We start from the raw sequence: 17,181 nt of genomic DNA, 5'->3' as shown, positions 1-17,181 counted from the left end.
AGTTCCATCCCAGTTCATCCCAGTATATCCCAGTTCTCTCCCAGTACATCCCAGTTCACACCAGTAACCCCCCAGTCCCTCCCAGTTCCCTCCCAGTCCATCCCACTCCCTCCCAGTTTGCTCCCAGTATATCCCAGTTCATTCCCACTCTCTCCCAGTATAAACCAGTTCACCCCCAGTCCATCCCAGTCCATCCCAGTTCATTCCCAGTCCTCTCCAGTTCAAACCAGTAAGCCCCCAGTCCATCCCAGTCCTGTTCCAGTTCCTCCCAGTCCATCCCAGTTTGCTCCCAGTATATCCCAGTCCATTCCCAGTCCCTCCCAGTACAAACCAGTTCCCTCCCAGTCCATCCCAGTTTATTCCCTGTTCAATCCCAGTCTGTCCCAGTATAAACCAGTTCACCCCCAGTTCATCCCAGTCCTGTTCCAGTTGCTCCCAGTCCATTCCCAGTATAAACCAGTCCCTCCCAGTCCCCCCCAGTTCAATCCCAGTCTTTCCCAGTATAAACCAGTTCCCCTTCAGTTCATTCCCAGTCTCTCCCAGTCCATCCCAGTCTCTCCCAGTATAAACCAGTAAGCCCCCAGTTCATCCCAGTCCTGCTCCAGTTCCCTCCCAGTACAAACCAGTTCCCTCCAGTCCATCCCAGTCCCTCCCAGTCCATCCCAGTATATCCCAGTCCATTCCCTGTTCCCTCCCAGTACAAACCAGTTCCATCCCAGTTCCCCCCAGTCACTCCCAGTTCAATCCCAGTCCATCCCAGTACAAACCAGTTCCCTTCCAGTCCATCCCAGTTCATCCCAGTATATCCCAGTCCCACCCAGTTCCCCCCCAGTTCATCCCAGTCCATTCCCAGTTTGCTCCCAGTCTCTCCCAGTCCCTCCCAGTATAAACCAGTTCCTCTCTCTCTCTCACCTCTCTCCCCGCAAAGCACTCTGGGAGGTCAAAGGTCAAACCCCTTTCCCCTCCCCCCCTCCCCCGATGACGTCACCGCTCGGTGGGCGTGGCTTTCCCGCGCTCAGGCCACGCCCACTCATCAGCCAATCGCTGCTCTTTATTGCAATTAGGGAATTAATTAGGAAGGGGGAAGGGGCGTGGCCAGGCGGAGGGGCGTGGCCTGGGGAAGTGGGCGTGGCCAGGAGGGAGGGGGCGTGGCCAGGAGGGAGTGGGCGTGGCCTGGAGGAAGGGGGCGTGGCTAAGGCTCGTCCTGAATCCCACAGCGAAGGTTGGCGGGAACGGCGATGTCTGTGGGTGAACTGGTTTGGACTGGGAGGGACTGGGAGGGACTGGGAGGGACTGGGAGGGGCTGGGATTCCCATCCCAGTTCATTCCAGTTCAATCCCAGTATAAACCAGTACAAACCAGTTCCATTTTAACCCCTAAAACTCCCATTTTTCACCCCAAAACCACCCAGTTTTCTCCTCCCAGTCCCTCCCAGTATATCCCAGTATAACCCAGTTCCCTTTTAACCCCCAAAATCCCCATTTTTCACCCCAAAACCTCCACATTTTTCCCTCCCAGTCCCTCCCAATTCCCTCCCAGTCTCTCCCAGTATATCCCAGTATAAACCAGTTCATTTCCAGTCCCTCCCAGTTCCATCCCAGTACAAACCAGTTCCATTTTAACCCCTAAAACTCCCATTTTTCCCCCCAAAATCCTCATTTTTCACCCCAAAACCGCCGCGTTTTTCCCTCCCAGTCCCTCCCAGTATATCCCAGTTCCATCCCAGTCACTCCCAGTTCAATCCCAGTCCATCCCAGTTCCCCCCCAGTTCCATCCCAGTATAAACCAGTTCCCTTTTAACCCCCAAAACTCCCATTTTCCACCCCAAAATCCTCATTTTCCCTCCTAAAATCCCCATTTTTCACCCCAAAACCACCCCGTTTTCTCCTCCCAGTCCCTCCCAGTCCCTCCCAGTATAACCAGTCTAACCAGTCTCACCCATCAGCCGGGGCCTGGGCAGCTCCAGTTTCCCCATTAGCTCCACAAACTCTTCCTCTCCCAGTTTCAATCTCGGGTTGTGAAGTTTCTCCTCCCCGACGGTGGACATGGTGTGACCTGGAGAGCTCCCAGTTCAAACCAGTATGAACCAGTATAAACCAGTATGAACCAGTATAAACCAGTTCCCGTTTATTTCCCCAAAATCCTCATTTTTCACCCCAAAATTCTCATTTTTCACCCCAAAATCTCCATTTTTCACCCTAAAATCGCCACTATTTTCATCCCAGTTCATCCCAGTTCGTCCCAGTTCAAACCAGTATAAACCAGTATGAACCAGTTTCCATTTATTTCCCCAAAAAAATCCTCATTTTTCACCCTAAAATTCTCATTTTTCACACTAAAATTCTCATTTTTTACCCTAAAATTGCCGGTTTTTGTCCTCCCAGTTCATCCCAATTCATCCCAGTCCATCCCAGTCCATCCCAGTTTATTCTCAGTTCAAACCAGTATAAACCAGTATAAACCAGTTCCATTTATTTCCCCAAAAAATCCTCATTTTTCCCCTAAAATCCTCATTTTTCACACTAAAATTCTCATTTTTGACCCTAAAATCGCCACTATTTTTCTCCCAGTTCATCCCAGTTCATCCCAGTATGAACCAGTTCCCATTTATTCCCCCAAAATTCTCATTTTTCACCCTAAAATTGCCGGTTTTTGTCCTCCCAGTCCCTCCCAGTTCATCCCAGTTTATTCCCAGTTCCTCCCAGTATAAACCAGTTCCATTTATTTCCCCAAAAACCCCCATTTTTCTCCCCAAAATCCTCATTTTTGCACTTAAAATCATCATTTTTCACCATAAAACCTCCGTGATTTTTCCTCCCAGTCCCTCCCAGTTCCTTCCCAGTCCATCCCAGTATAAACCAGTTCCCCTTTTTCACCCCAAAATCCCAATATTTTCACCCCAAAATCCCCATTTTTCCCCCCAAAACCGCCGCGTTTTCTCCTCCCAGTCCCTCCCAGTATAAACCAGTGCAAACCAGTTCCCTTTTAACCCCTAAAACTCCCATTTTTTCCCCCAAAAGCCCCATTTTTCACCCTAAAATCCCCATTTTTCACCCCAAAACCACCCAGTTTTCTCCTCCCAGTCCCTCCCAGTTCCATCCCCAGTCCCTCCCAGTCCATTCCCAGTCTCCCCCAGTACAAACCAGTTCCCTTTTAACCCCTAAAACTCCCATTTTCTCCCCCAAAATCCCCATTTTTCACCCCAAAATCCCCATTTTTCACCCCAAAACCCCCATTTTTCACCCCGATTTTCCCGCCCCACCACCCCATTCCAGCCCCCTCCCTCAAGCCCGCCCCCTCTCCCCCAAGCCCCGCCCCCTCTCCCCAAGCCCCGCCCCTTTTCCCAAGCCCCGCCCCTTTTCCCAAGCCCCGCCCACCCCGTTCCAAGCCCCGCCCACCGCTGTAATCGTGTCCCGGGTAGATCCGGCAGCTCTCGGGCAGAGTGAAGATCCTCCGGTGGACGGAGCGGTGCAGGGTGCGGGCACAGCCTGGTTACCATGGCAACGGGAGGGTTACCATGGCAACGGGAGGGTTACCATGGTTACCGGGGTGGTATCGCTATGGTAACCATGGTAACAGAGCTGCAGGGTTATGGTAACCATGGTAACGGAGCGGTGGAGGGGGCACAGCCTGGTTACCATGGCAACGGGATGGTTACCATGGTTACCGGGATGGTAGCGCTATGGTTACCATGGTAACGGAGCTGCAGGGTTATGGTAACCATGGTAACGGAGCGGTGCAGGGTGTGGGCACAGCCTGGTTACCATGGCAACCGCACCGTTACCATGGTTACCGGGTGGTTACCATGGTTACCGGGTGATGGGAGGTTGGTTACTATGGTTACCATGGTTACCGCCCCAAAACCCCCGTTTTTCTACCCCTAAAAACTCCCATTTTTCACCCTAAAATCTCAATTTTTACCCCAAAATCCTCATTTTTCACCCCAAAACCACCATGATTTTCCCTCCCAGTTCATCCCAGTCCATCCCAGTCCATCCCAGTTCAATCCCAGTCCATCCCAGTATAAACCAGTACAAACCAGTTCCATTTTAACCCCCAAAATCCTCCCATTTTCTACCCCAAAATCCCCATTTTTCACCCCAAAACTGCCATGTTTTCTCTTCCCAGTATATCCCAGTTCAACCCCAGTCTCTGCCAGTATAAACCAGTTCCCTTTTAACCCCAAAAATCCCCATTTTTCCCCCCAAAACCACCGCGTTTTCCCCTCCCAGTTCCCTCCCAGTACAAACCAGTTCCCTTTAACCCTTAAAACTCCATTTTTCACTCCTAAAATCCCCATTTTTCACCCCAAAATCGCCACGTTTTCACCTCCCAGTCCTTCCCAGTTCATCCCAGTTCAATCCCAGTTCCATCCCAGTATAAACCAGTCCCATTTTCACCCCAAAATCCCCATTTTAACCCCTAAAACTCCCATTTTTCACCCCAAAATCCCCATTTTTCACCCCAAAACCACCCCGTTTTCCCCTCCCAGTCCCTCCCAGTCCCTCCCAGTCCCTCCCAGTCCAATCCCAGTATAAACCAGTTCCCTCCCAGTCCAGACCCTGCTGGAAGTCGGTCCGGCCGCAGCCTCTGACCAGCAGGGTGTCACCAGTAAAAGCCATCGAGGAATCGTCCAGGACGAAGGTGACACAGCCGGGGGTGTGGCCAGGGGTGGCTGTCACCTGGAGAGACTGGGGACAGGAAATTGGGGTTGGGGGAGGAAAAATCCTAAAAAATCCCCAAAAAAATCCCAAAATTTGGGTCCCAAAATGGGGTTGGGGGGAAAAAAAATCCTAAAAAATCCCAAAAATATCCTGAAAAAAACCCAAGAAAACCAAAAAAACCCAAAAAAATCCCCAAAAACACTAAAAAAAAACCCCAAAACCCCTGAAACCCCCAAAAAACCCAAAATCCCTAAAACCCCCAAAAAAACCCCAAAGTGTCCCTAGATGTCCCCAAGTGTCCCCAGAACTCCCAGAAATTAACAGAAGCTCCAAATCCTCACAAAACATCTGAATCTCAGTTGATCCCTGAGTGTCCCTAAGTGTCCCTAAGTCTCTCAGATGTCCCCAGAGTGTCCCTAGATGTCCCCAAGGTGTCCCTGAGTGTCCCTAAAGTGTCCCTAGATGTTCCCAAATGTCCCCAGAAATCTCAGAAATTTCCAGAAGCTCCAAATCCTCATCAAACTCCCAAATCTCAGTTGCTCCCTGACTGTCCCTAGATGTCCCTGAGTGTCCCTGAGGCTCTCAGACGTCCCTAGATGTCCCTAGATGTCCCCAAGTGTCCCCAGAACTCCCAGAAAGTTCCAGAAACTCACAAAATCCCCGAACTCCAGGCGATCTCCCTCCTGCAGCAGGCGGTCTGCAGTGGCGCCGCTCAGCCGGGAGATGGCGCTGCGGCAGCCCAGAGTGTCCCCAAAGTGTCCCTGAGTGTCCCCAAGGTGTCCCTGAGTGTCCCTAGATGTCCCTAGAGCTCTCAGCTGTCCCCAAAGTGTCCCCAGATGTCCCCAAAGTGTCCCTAGATGTCCCCAGAGGTCTCAGAAGTTTCCAGAAACTCACAAAACTCCCAAATCCCAGTTGCTCCTTAAGTGTCCCTGAGTGTCCCTAGATGTCCCTGAGGCTCTCAGATGTCCCTAGATGTCCCCAAAGTGTCCCTAGATGTCCCCAAGGTGTCCCTTGGTGTCCCTAAGTGTCCCTAGATGTCCCCAAAGTGTCCCCAGAGCTCTCAGAAATGTCTGGAAACTCACGAAACTCCCAAATCTCAGTTGCTCCCTAAGTGTCCCTGAGGCTCTCAGCTGTCCCCAAAGTGTCCCCAGATGTCCCTAAGTTTCTCAGCTGTCCCTAAAGTGTCCCCACATGTCCCCAGAACCCCCAGAAAGTTCCAGAAACTCACAAAATCCCCGAACTCGAGGCGATCTCCCTCCTGCAGCAGGCGGTCTGCAGTGGCGCCGCTCAGCCGCGAGATGGCGCTGCGGCAGCCCAGAGTGTCCCCAAAGTGTCCCCAAAGTGTCCCTGAGTGTCCCCAAGGTGTCCCTGAGTGTCCCTAGATGTCCCTAGAGCTCTCAGCTGTCCCCAAAGCGTCCCCAGATGTCCCCAAAGTGTCCCTAGATGTCCCCAAAGCTCTCAGAAATTAACAGAAACTCACGAAACTCCCAAATCTCAGTTGCTCCCTGAGTGTCCCTAAGTGTCCCTAAGTGTCCCTGAGGCTCTCAGCTGACTCCTAGGCGTCCCTAGATGTCCCCAGATGTCCCCAGAACCCTTGGAAAGTTCCAGAAACTCACGAACTCGCCGAACTCGAGGCGATCTCCCTCCTGCAGCAGGCGGTCTGCAGTGGCGCCGCTCAGCCGGGAGATGGCGCTGCGGCAGCCCAGAGCGCGCCGGAGAGCGCCGCTGCCGGTCACGTGGTCGGCGTGGCAGTGGGTATTGGCTGGGAAGGGGGATGACGTCATGGGCGAGGCCACGCCCCCCGCCGGGTTCCCAGTATAAACCAGTATGAACCAGTTCCCATTTTAACCCTTAAAACTCCCATTTTTCACCTTAAAATCCTCATTTTTCACCCCAAAATTGATGTGTTTTCTCCTCCCAGTTCATCCCAGTTCATCCCAGTATAAACCAGTATAAACCAGTTCCATTTTAACCCCTAAAATCCTCATTTTTCACCCCAAAATCTCCATTTTTCACCCCAAAATTCCCATTTTTCACCCCAAAATTCCCATTTTTCACCCCAAAATTGATGTGTTTTCTCCTCCCAGTCCCTCCCAGTTTCTCCCAGTTCAATCCCAGTTCATCCCAGTATGAACCAGTTGGGATTTGACGCCTAAAATCCTCATTTTTCAGCCCAAAATCTTCATTTTTCAGCCTAAAATTCCCATTTTTCAACCCAAAACGATCACGTTTTTCCCTCCCAGTCCCTCCCAGTTTCTCCCAGTTCAATCCCAGTATGAACCAGTATAAACCAGTATAAACCAGTTCCCTTTTTCACCCCCAAATCCTCATTTTTCACCCCAAAATCTCCATTTTTCACCCCAAAATCCTGATTTTTCGACCCAAAACTGATGTGTTTTCTCCTCCCAGTTCATCCCAGTAACTCCCAGTATATCCCAGTTCAATCCCAGTTCATCCCAGTATAAACCAGTTCCCTTTTAACCCCTAAATCTCCCATTTTTCACCCCAAAATTCCCATTTTTCAACCCAAAATCTCCACGTTTTTCCTCCCAGTCCCTCCCAGTTCCATCCCAGTTCATCCCAGTAACTCCCAGTTCTCTCCCAGTATATCCCAGTTGTAGGGGAATTAAATGGGAATTAAAAGGGAATTAAATAGGAATTTAAAGGGGAATTAAATGGGAATTAAAGGCATTTAAAAGTGAATTAAAAGAGAATTAAACAGTAATTAAAAGGACATTAAATAGGAATTAAAGGAGAATTAAATGAGAACTCAAAGAGGAACTAAAAGGAAATTAAAAGAGAAATAAAGGGAAATAAATGGGAATTAAAAGGACATAAAATGGGAATTAAAAGGTTATTAAAATGGCATTAAAGAGGACATTAAAAAGGCACTAAAAAGGCATTAAAAATGACATGAAAATAGCAATAAAACCCCCCAAAAAGCCCCCAAATTCCCACCTGCATATTTCAATTTCAGCCCCAACTCTTGCAATAACTGAATGTCTCGAGGAACAGTTTCCAATACCGGATCAATAATTATCGCTTCACCCCGCAGAGCGTCGGCCAGCAGGTAGGTGTAGGTGCACGAGGAGGAGTGGAAGAGCTGAAAATGGAATAAAAATGGGAAATTTTGAGGTAAAATACGGGCTGGGAATTGATAAAAGTGGCACTGAAAAATTGCGGGAATTGGGGGGAAAATCGCGTGAGGAATGGAGGAAAATGTGCCCAAAATTTCATTAAAATATCCCTAAAATTTCGCTAAAATGTCCCCAAAATCTCACTAAAATATCCCCAAAATTTCACTAAAATATCCCCAGAATTTCACGAAAATAGCCCCAAAATTTCACTAAAATATCCCCAAAAATTGTGTGAAAAATGCATTAAAATATCCCCAGAATTTCACTAAAATAGCCCCAAAATTTCACTAAAATATCCCCAAAATTTCACTAAAATATCCCCAAAATTTCACTAAAATAGCCCCAAAATTTCACTAAAATATCCCCAAAATTTCACTAAAATAGCCCCAAAATTTCACTAAAATATCCCCAAAATTTCATGAAAATATCCCCAAAATGTCACTAAAATATCCCCAAAATTTCACTAAAATATCCCCAAAATCTCACTAAAATATCCCCAAAATTTCATTAAAATATCCCCAAAATTTCGCTAAAATATCCCCAAAATTTCACGAAAATGTCCCCATAATTTCACTAAAATATCCCCAAAAATTGTGTGAAAAATGCATTAAAATATCCCCAAAAATTCACAAAAATATCCCCAAAAATTCAGTGAAAAATGCATTAAAATATCCCCAGAATTTCACTAAAATAGCCCCAAAAAATTACCAAAAATTGTGTGAAAAATGCATTAAAATATCCCCAACAATTGGCAAAAATCACGCAAAAAATGCATTAAAATATGCCCAAAAAATTGGCAAAAATCGCGTGAAAAATGGATTAAAATGTCCCCAAAATTTCACAAAAATATCCCCAAATATTCCCAAAAATTCTGTGAAAAATGCATTAGAATATCTCCAAAATTTCACTAAAATATCCCCAAAATGTCACTAAAATATCCCCAAAATTTTATGAAAATATCCCCAAAATTTCATGAAAATATCCCCAAAATGTCACTAAAATATCCCCAAAAATTACCAAAAATTGTGTGAAAAATGTATGAAAATATCCCCAAAAATTCGCAAAAATCCTGTGAAAAATGAATTAAAATATCCCCAAAAATTCAGAAAAAATGTGTGAAAAATGCAGCACAGAACATGTTAAAATGGAACCAAAAATTGATGGAAATATCCCCAAAATTCAAGAAAATATCCCCAAAATCTCATAAAAAGCCAAATTTTCTCAGAAAAACCCCAAATTTCCCAGAAACTTCCCCAAAATCTCCTCATAAACCCCAAATCTCCTCATAAAAACCCCAAATTTCCTCAAAATTCCCTCATAAAAACCCAAAATCTCCTCAAAAAACCCCAAATTCCCCCAAAACTTCCCCACATCTCAAAAAACCCACAAATTACCCCCAAATACTCCAAAATCTCCTCATAAAACCACAAATTTCCTAATAAAACCCCCAAATTTCCTCATAAAAACCCCAAATCTCCTCATAAAAACCCCAAATCTCCCCCAAAACTTCCCCAAATCTCATAAAAACCCCAAATTTTGTCATAAAACCACCAAATCTCCTCACAAAAACCCCAAATTCCCACAAAATCTCCTCAGAAAAAACCCAAATCTCCTCACAAAAACCCCAAATTTCCTCAAAATTTCCTCAAATTCCCCAAAAACTTCCCCTAATTCCCTCATAAAAGCCCCAAATCTCCTCATAAAACCACCAAATCTCCTCACAAAAACCCCAAATTCCCCCCAAATCTCCTCAGAAAAACCCCAATTTCCTCATAAAAACCCCAAATTCCCTCAAAACCCCTCAAAATTCCTAAGAAATTCTCCAAATTTCCTCACAAAACCACCAAATTTCCAAAAAAATTCCTCAAATCTCCTCACAAAAACCCCCAATTCCCCCAAAACTTCCCCAAATTGCCTCATAAAAACCTCAAATTTCCCAAAAAATCCCCCAAATCTCCTCATAGAAACACCAAATCTCCTCATAAAACCCAAAAATTTCCTCATAAAAACCCACAATTTCCTCATAAAACCCCCAAATCTCCTCATAGAAAACCCAAATCTCCTCATAACACCCCCAAATCTCCTCATAAAAACCCCAAATTACCCCCAAAACTTCCCCAAATCTCATAAAAACCCCATATTTCCTCATAACATCCCCAAATCTCCTCACAAAAAACCCCAAATTCCCTCATAAAACCCCAAATCTCCTCACAAAAACCCCAAAATCCCCCAAAATTACCCCAAATCTCAAAAAACCACAAGTTACCCCAAAGTCTCCTCATAGAAAACCCAAATCTCCTCATAAATAAACCCAAATCTCCTCATAAAACCCCCAAATTCCCTCATGAAAATCCCAAATCTCACAGAAACCCCAAATCTCCTCATAAAAAACCCAAATCTCCTCATAAAACCCCCAAATTCCCTCATGAAAACCCCAAATCTCCTCAAAAAAACCCCAAATCTCCTCATAAAACCCCCAAAATCCCCCAAAATTACCCCAAATCTCAAAAAAACCACAAGTTACCCCAAAATACTCCAAAATCTTCTCATAAAAACCCCAAATCTCCTCACAAAAACCCCAAATTTCCCCAAAATCTCCTCAGAAAAACCCCAAATCTCCTCATAGAAACCCCAAATCTCCTCATAAAAACCCCAAAATCCCCCAAAATTACCCCAAATCTCATAAAAACCACAAGTTACCCCAAAATACTCCAAAATCTCCTCATAAAAACCCCAAATCTCCTCACAAAAACCCCAAATTCCCCCAAAATCTCCTCAGAAAAAACCCAAATTTCCCCCAAAACTTCCCCAAATCTCATAAAAACCCCATATTTCCTCATAACATCCCCAAATCTCCTCATACAACCCCCAATTTCCCCCCAAATCTCAAAAAACCACAAATTACCCCAAAGTCTCCTCATAGAAAACCCAAATCTCCTCATAAAAAAACCCAAATCTCCTCATAAAACCCCCAAATTCCCTCATGAAAATCCCAAATCTCCTCACAGAAACCCCAAATCTCCTCATAGAAACCCCAAATCTCCTCATAGAAACCCCAAAATCCCCCAAATTACCCCAAATCTCAAAAAACCACAAGATTACCCCAAAATACTCCAAAATCTTCTCAGAAAAACCCCAAAATCTCCTCACCAAAAACCCCAAATTCACACAAAATCTCCTCCACAAAAAAACCCCCAAATCTCCTCATGAAACCCCAAAATCTCCTCATAAAAACCCCAAAATCCCCCAAAATCTAAAATCCTCAAAAACCAAAAATTACCCCAAAAAAGTCTCCTCATAGAAAACCCAAATCTCCTCATAAAAAAACCCAAATCTCCTCATAAAAAAGCCCAAAATTCCCTCATGAAAATCCCAAATCTCCTCATAAAACCCCCAAATTCCCTCATGAAAATCCCAAATCTCCTCATAAAAACCCCAAAACCCCCCAAAATTACCCCAAATCTCATAAAAACCACAAGTTACCCCAAAATACATCAAAATCTCCTCAGAAAAACCCCAAATCTCCTCACAAAAACCCCAAATTTCCCCAAAATCTCCTCACAAAAACCCCAAACTTCCTCCCCAAGGCCTGACCTGACCCCAACCAACCTTTAACCCCCAAAACCCCCCAAATTCCCCTCAAATTCCCGCCAAATTCCCTCCCCTCCCCCCTCACCTGCCGCAGCAGCAGCTGTCGCCCCTCCCCCGCCGCTGTCGCGACTCCGCGCGCCGCTATCGCGACAGAGAAGAGCCGGCGGAGCAACATGGCGGCGGTAGGGCCCACAGGGAAGGATCGCCGCTTTAAGAGCGCTGGGGGTTTATATAGGGCAAGGGGAAGGGGGCGTGGCTTAGGTATTAAAGGGGCAATGGGAGGGGGCGTGGCTTAGCGGGTTCTTAAAGGGGCAATGGAAAGGGGCGTGGCTTGGGATTTAAAGGGGCAACGGCGGCCGGTGGGGCCAATTAAAGCGGCGATGGTTGTGAAAAGGAAAATTAATTATTTTATAAATATTTTATTATTTTAAATAAAAATGTTTGATTGGAAAAATATTTCGATGTTGTTGTGAAAATGAAATGGGGGTTTGGATGTGGTTTGGGATTTTTTAAATGTGGTTTGAAGTCGATTTTTAAAAACATATTTAAAGTAAATTTTTTGGAAAGTGTATTTTGAAAATGTATTTTAAAGTAAATTTTGAAGTATTTTTTAAAGTAAAAAGTAGATTTTAAAAATATGTTCTCAAGTATATTTTAAAGCACATTTTAAAATTTTTTTCAAGTATATTTTTAAAGATTTTTTTTAAAAAAGTATATTTTTAACATAAATTTAATATATTTTTTTAAAAAGTATATTTTTATAGATTTTAAAATATATTTTCAAGTATATTTTAAAAATTATTTTCAAGTATATTTTGGGTTTAATTCTATTTTTAAAAATACTTTCAAAGCGTATTTTAAAAAGTATTTTTATATTTTAAAGTAAATTTTAAAAGTATTTTTAAAGTAAAAAATATATTTAAAAATATATTTTCAAGTGTATTTTAAAAATTACATTTAAAAGAATTTTAAAATATATTTTTAAAATTTTTAAAAAGATTCTTTTAAAGAATATTTTAATATCTTCTAAAAGTTTATTTTATAGTAGATTTTAAAATATATTTCAAGTATATTTTAAAGAACTTTTAAAGTATATTTTTGGGTTTTAATTATATTTTAAAATACACTTTCAAGTGTATTTTCAAGTATTTTGTTTTAAAGTATTTTTAAAGTAAATTTTAAAGTATATTTTAAAGTCTATTTTTAAAATATATTTTTTAAGTATTTTTAAAAATATTTTTTAAAATAAAATATATTTTTAAGTGTGGATTTTAAAATATATTTAAAATAAAAACTAATTTAAAATCTAATATTTAAAACAATTAAATATATTCATAAATTACTAAAATAAAAATTATAAACATATATAAAAATTAAATTTTAAACTCTAAAAACATTTTAAAAAACACAATTTTAGAAAAATTCATTTTTTAAATTTACTGATTTGCTAATTAATTTCAAATTTACTAAATCGACTAATTGCTAAATTACCCCAGCTAGAGAAAAAACAGATTTTGCAAAAATAGATTTTAAACCCAAAATTATCATTAATTATTATTTATTATTATTATTATTAACTATGATTATTAATTATTATTAATATTAAAACATATTTGAAATAAAAAGGTAATTTAAAATATATTACTTAAAGTAAATAAATGTATTTATAAATAATTAAATCATCAATTTAAAAGATATTTAATTAATTTAAAGTAGATTTTAAAACATAAAATATATTTTAAAAAACCATAATTTTAATAAACACTAAAATCTCTTTCAGGTAAAAAAAAATACGAATTTTTTAGATCGATTTTTCTTCAACCCAAAATTATTTTTTCTTTATTAATCCTTAATTTCTTAATTCTAAATTCTTAATTTTAAATTATTATTTTTAATTATTTTATTTATTAGTATTATTAATTATTATTATTTTATTATTAATTATTATTTATTAGTATTATTAATTATTTTTATTATTAATTATTATTTATTATTATTATTTATTACTTTATTATTATTTATTAATATTATTAATTATTATTAATTATTATTATTTATTAGTATTGTTAATTATTAGTATTTTATTATTATTTAATTATAGTATTATTAATTATTATTATTTTATTATTATTTATTATTTATTAAATTATTATTATTTTATTATTATTAATTATTATTATTAATTATTATTAATTCCTCATTAACTAATCCCCAATCAACCCAAAAACCCCCAAAATTCCACCAAAATTCCACTTTTTCCACCCAAAAAAAAACTTCCTTTATTTAACCCAAACCAATGACGTCACCCCAATGACGTCACCCCGATGACGTCACACCGATGACGTCACTCCCCAGGCTGCACCGCGAACGGCCGAACCGGAAGTGGGCGTTGCCTCTCCCCCGACTCCAGCAGCCAATCAGGACGCACGAAGACCAGCGAGGGGCGGAGCTTCCGAGCCTGGAGAGAGGGGGGGCGGGGCTTCTTCTTAAAGGGCCAGCGACCCGAAAATAAACAAACCACGCCCACCGCCCAAGCCACGCCCATTTTGTCCCAAACCACGCCCACCGCCCAGGCCACGCCCACCGCGCCAAAGCCACACCTCCTGGAAGGAAGAGCTCCAGAGCTGATTGGTCACCACGTGAGTCACCGAGTCGTCCATGTAGGGAGCCAGCGAGCTGGGAACCAGTACGGACCAGTTTGGACCAGTTTGGATGGATAGAAACCAGTATAAACCAGTATAGACCAGTTTGGACCAGTATGGATCAGTTTGGACCAGTACAGATTGATATAAACCAGTATGGACCGGTATAGACCAGTTTGGACCAGTATGGATTGATAGAAACCAGTATAAACCAGTATGGACCAGTTTGGACCAGTATAGACCAGTACAGACCAGTATGGACCAGTATAAACCAGTTAGAGACCAGTATGGACCAGTTTGGGCTTCCCAGTTCCTCCCAATCCATCCCAGTCCATCCCAGTTCAATCCCAGTTCAATCCCAGTCCATCCCAGTTCATTCCCAGTTCTTCCCAAATCCTCCAAAATCTTCCCAAATTTTCCCGAATTTTTTCTGATTTTTTCCTGGTTTTTTCCCCATTTTTCCAATCCCAGTTCATCCCAGTTCATCCCAGTTCATTCCAGTTCATTCCAGTTCCATCCCAGTATAAACCAGTTCCCTTTTAACCCCTAAAACTCCCATTTTTCACCCCAAAATCCTCATTTTTCACCCCAAAATCCCATTTTTCACCCCAAAATCCCCATTTTTCACCCCAAAATCACCACGATTTTCTCTCCCAGTCCCTCCCAGTTCATCCCAGTAACTCCCAGTATAAACCAGTTCAATTTTCCCCCCAAAATCCCCATTTTTCTCCCTAAAAATCCCAATTTTTGTCTCTAAAACTCCCATTTTTTACCCCAAAATCCCCATTTTTCACCCCAAAATCCCCATTTTTCACCCCAAAACCACCAGGATTGTTCCTCCCAGTCCCTCCCAGTACAAACCAGTTCAATCCCAGTAACTCCCAGAATAACCCAGTAGCCTTCTTACCCCCAAAATCCCCATTTTTCTCCCCAAAATCCTGATTTTTCACCCCAAAACCACGTTTTCTCCTCCCAGTCCCTCCCAGTACAAACCCAGTAACTCCCAGTATAAACCAGTTCAATTTTCCCCCCAAAATCTTCATTTTTCACCCCAAAACCTCCATTTTTCTCCCCAAAAATCCCAATTTTTACCCCAAAATCCCCATTTTTCACCCCAAAATCCTCATTTTTCACCCCAAAACCACCCAGTTTTCTCCTCCCAGTCCAAACCAGTATAAACCAGTATAAGCCAGTCTCACCCCCCGAAGGCCACAGCGAATCTCCTCAGTTTTCTCTCCTCCCCAGCTGGGAAATCTCCGTGGAAAAAGAAAGTTTTGTTCTGGAAAAAATCTGGGAAATTCGGGAAATTTAGTGTTTTGGGGAGAAAATCTCGAATTTGGGGAAATTTGGGAAAAAATCTCAATTTTTGGGGAAATTTTGGGGAGAAAATCTCAAATTTTGGGGAAATTTGGGGAAAAAATCTCTAATTTTGGGGAAATTTTGGGGAGAAAATCCTCAATTTTCAGGGAAATCTTGGGAAGAAAATTTTCAGTTTTTGGGGAAATTTTGGTGACAAAAATCTCCAATTTTCGAGGAAATTTTGGGTTAAAATCTCCAATTTTTTTTGAAATTTTAGGGAAGAAAGTCTCAATTTTTAAGGGAAATTTTGGGTAAAAATCTCCAATTTTTGGGGCAATTTTGGAGAGAAAAGCTCAAATTTTGGGGAGAAAAATCTTCAATTTTCAGGAAATTTTGGGGAGAAGAATCCCAAATTTTGGGGAGAAAAATCTCCAATTTTTCGGGAATTTTGGGTAAAAAATCTCCAATTTTGGGATAATTTTGGTGACAAAAATCTCCAATTTTGGACGAAATTTTGGTGACAAAATCACCGATTTTTGGGGTAATTTTGGGTAAAAAATCTCCAATTTTTTGGGGAAATTTTTTGTAAAAAATCTCCAATTTTTGAGGAAATTTTTGGAGAAAAAATCTCCAATTCTGGGGAGAAAAATCCCCAATTTTTGTGGTAATTTTGGGTAAAAATCTCCAATTTTTGAGGAAATTCTGGAGAGAAAAATCTCAAATTTTGGGGAGAAAAATCTCCAATTTTTGGGGTCATTTTGGGTAAAAATCTCCAATTTTGGGGGAAATTTTGGGTAAAAAAATCTCCAATTTTGGGATAATTTTGGTGACAAAAATCTCCAATTTTGGGGGAAATTTTGGGTTAAAAAACCTGAAATTTTGGGGAGAAAAACCTCCAATTTTTGGGTAAAAACCTCCAAATTTTGGGGTCATATTTAACCCGGAAGTGGGCGTGACCGGAAGTGGGCGTGGCCAAGGAAATGGGCGTGGCTAAGGAAATGGGCGTGGCTCACCGGGCAGAGGGGGGAGGGGCAGCCCCTCCCCCTCCTCCTCCTCCTCCTCCTCGCTGTTCTCCTCTGTGCTTCCGGCGTAGGGATCCGAGCTGGAAACCAGTATGGACCAGTATGGACCAGTTTGGACCAGTTTGGACCAGTTTGGATTGATATAAACCAGTATGGACCAGTTTGGACCAGTACAAACCAGTATAAACCAGTATAAACCAGTTTGGACACCAGTCTGGACCAGTCTGGACCAGTTTGGATTGATATAAACCAGTATGGACCAGTATGGACCAGTATGGACCAGTTTGGAGCAGTCTGGACCAGTATGGACCAATAGAAACCAGTATAAACCAGTATGGTCTCCCAGTATATCCCAGTACAACACACTAAACCCTCCCAGTAAATCCCAGTATAACCTCCCAGTACATCCCAGTATAAACCAGTATAACCCAGTTTAATCTCCCACTACATCCCAGTATATCCTCCCAGTATAACCCAGTTTCCCCTCCCAGTAAATCCCAGTATAAACCAGTATAACCCAGTTTAATCTCCCAGTCCATCCCAGTATAACCCAGTCTAATCTCCCAGTATAAACCAGTATAACCCAGTTTAATCTCCCAGTACATCCCACTACAAACCAATTTCACCTCCCACTATAAACCAGTATAACCCACTTTCCCCTCCCAGTATAAACCAGTATAACCTCCCAGTATAACCCACTTTCCCCTCCCAGTCCATCCCAGTAAATCCCAGTTTCCCCTCCCAGTCCATCCCAGTATAAACCAGTATAACCTCCCAGTACAACCCAGTTTAATCTCCCACTATAAACCAGTATAACCCAATATGA

The 17,181-nt window shown here is 42.1% G+C and overlaps 2 protein-coding genes across 2 annotated transcripts; both read right to left on the bottom strand.

Moving 5' to 3' along the window:
* Positions 1–1,103: 1,103 nt before the first annotated feature.
* LOC146423513 (persulfide dioxygenase ETHE1, mitochondrial-like) lies at positions 1,104–11,587 on the bottom strand. Its single transcript, XM_085044687.1, has 8 exons — positions 11,478–11,587; positions 7,623–7,767; positions 6,281–6,426; positions 4,562–4,691; positions 3,399–3,488; positions 1,939–2,055; positions 1,164–1,242; positions 1,104–1,122 (listed from the first exon to the last, which is right to left on the bottom strand). Exons 1-7 carry the CDS (start codon positions 11,565–11,567, stop codon positions 1,193–1,195), a joined length of 768 nt encoding a protein of 255 aa, XP_084900813.1. The 5' UTR covers positions 11,568–11,587; the 3' UTR covers positions 1,104–1,122; positions 1,164–1,192.
* A 2,144-nt stretch (positions 11,588–13,731) lies between these two features.
* On the bottom strand, positions 13,732–16,960 carry LOC146423512 (DNA repair protein XRCC1-like). Its single transcript, XM_085044629.1, has 5 exons — positions 16,939–16,960; positions 16,347–16,649; positions 15,234–15,324; positions 13,993–14,068; positions 13,732–13,850 (listed from the first exon to the last, which is right to left on the bottom strand). Exons 1-5 carry the CDS (start codon positions 16,958–16,960, stop codon positions 13,737–13,739), a joined length of 606 nt encoding a protein of 201 aa, XP_084900755.1. The 3' UTR covers positions 13,732–13,736.
* Between the last annotated feature and the right edge of the window lie 221 nt (positions 16,961–17,181).

The sequence above is a fragment of the Lichenostomus cassidix genome, unplaced genomic scaffold (genome assembly GCF_008360975.1).
Source record: "Lichenostomus cassidix isolate B80296 unplaced genomic scaffold, HeHo_3.0 HiC_scaffold_37, whole genome shotgun sequence".
In the NCBI taxonomy this organism is placed as follows: domain Eukaryota; kingdom Metazoa; phylum Chordata; class Aves; order Passeriformes; family Meliphagidae; genus Lichenostomus; species Lichenostomus cassidix.
Note: the sequence above shows the minus strand (reverse complement) of the source record. Positions and strands in the feature narration are given on the sequence as shown.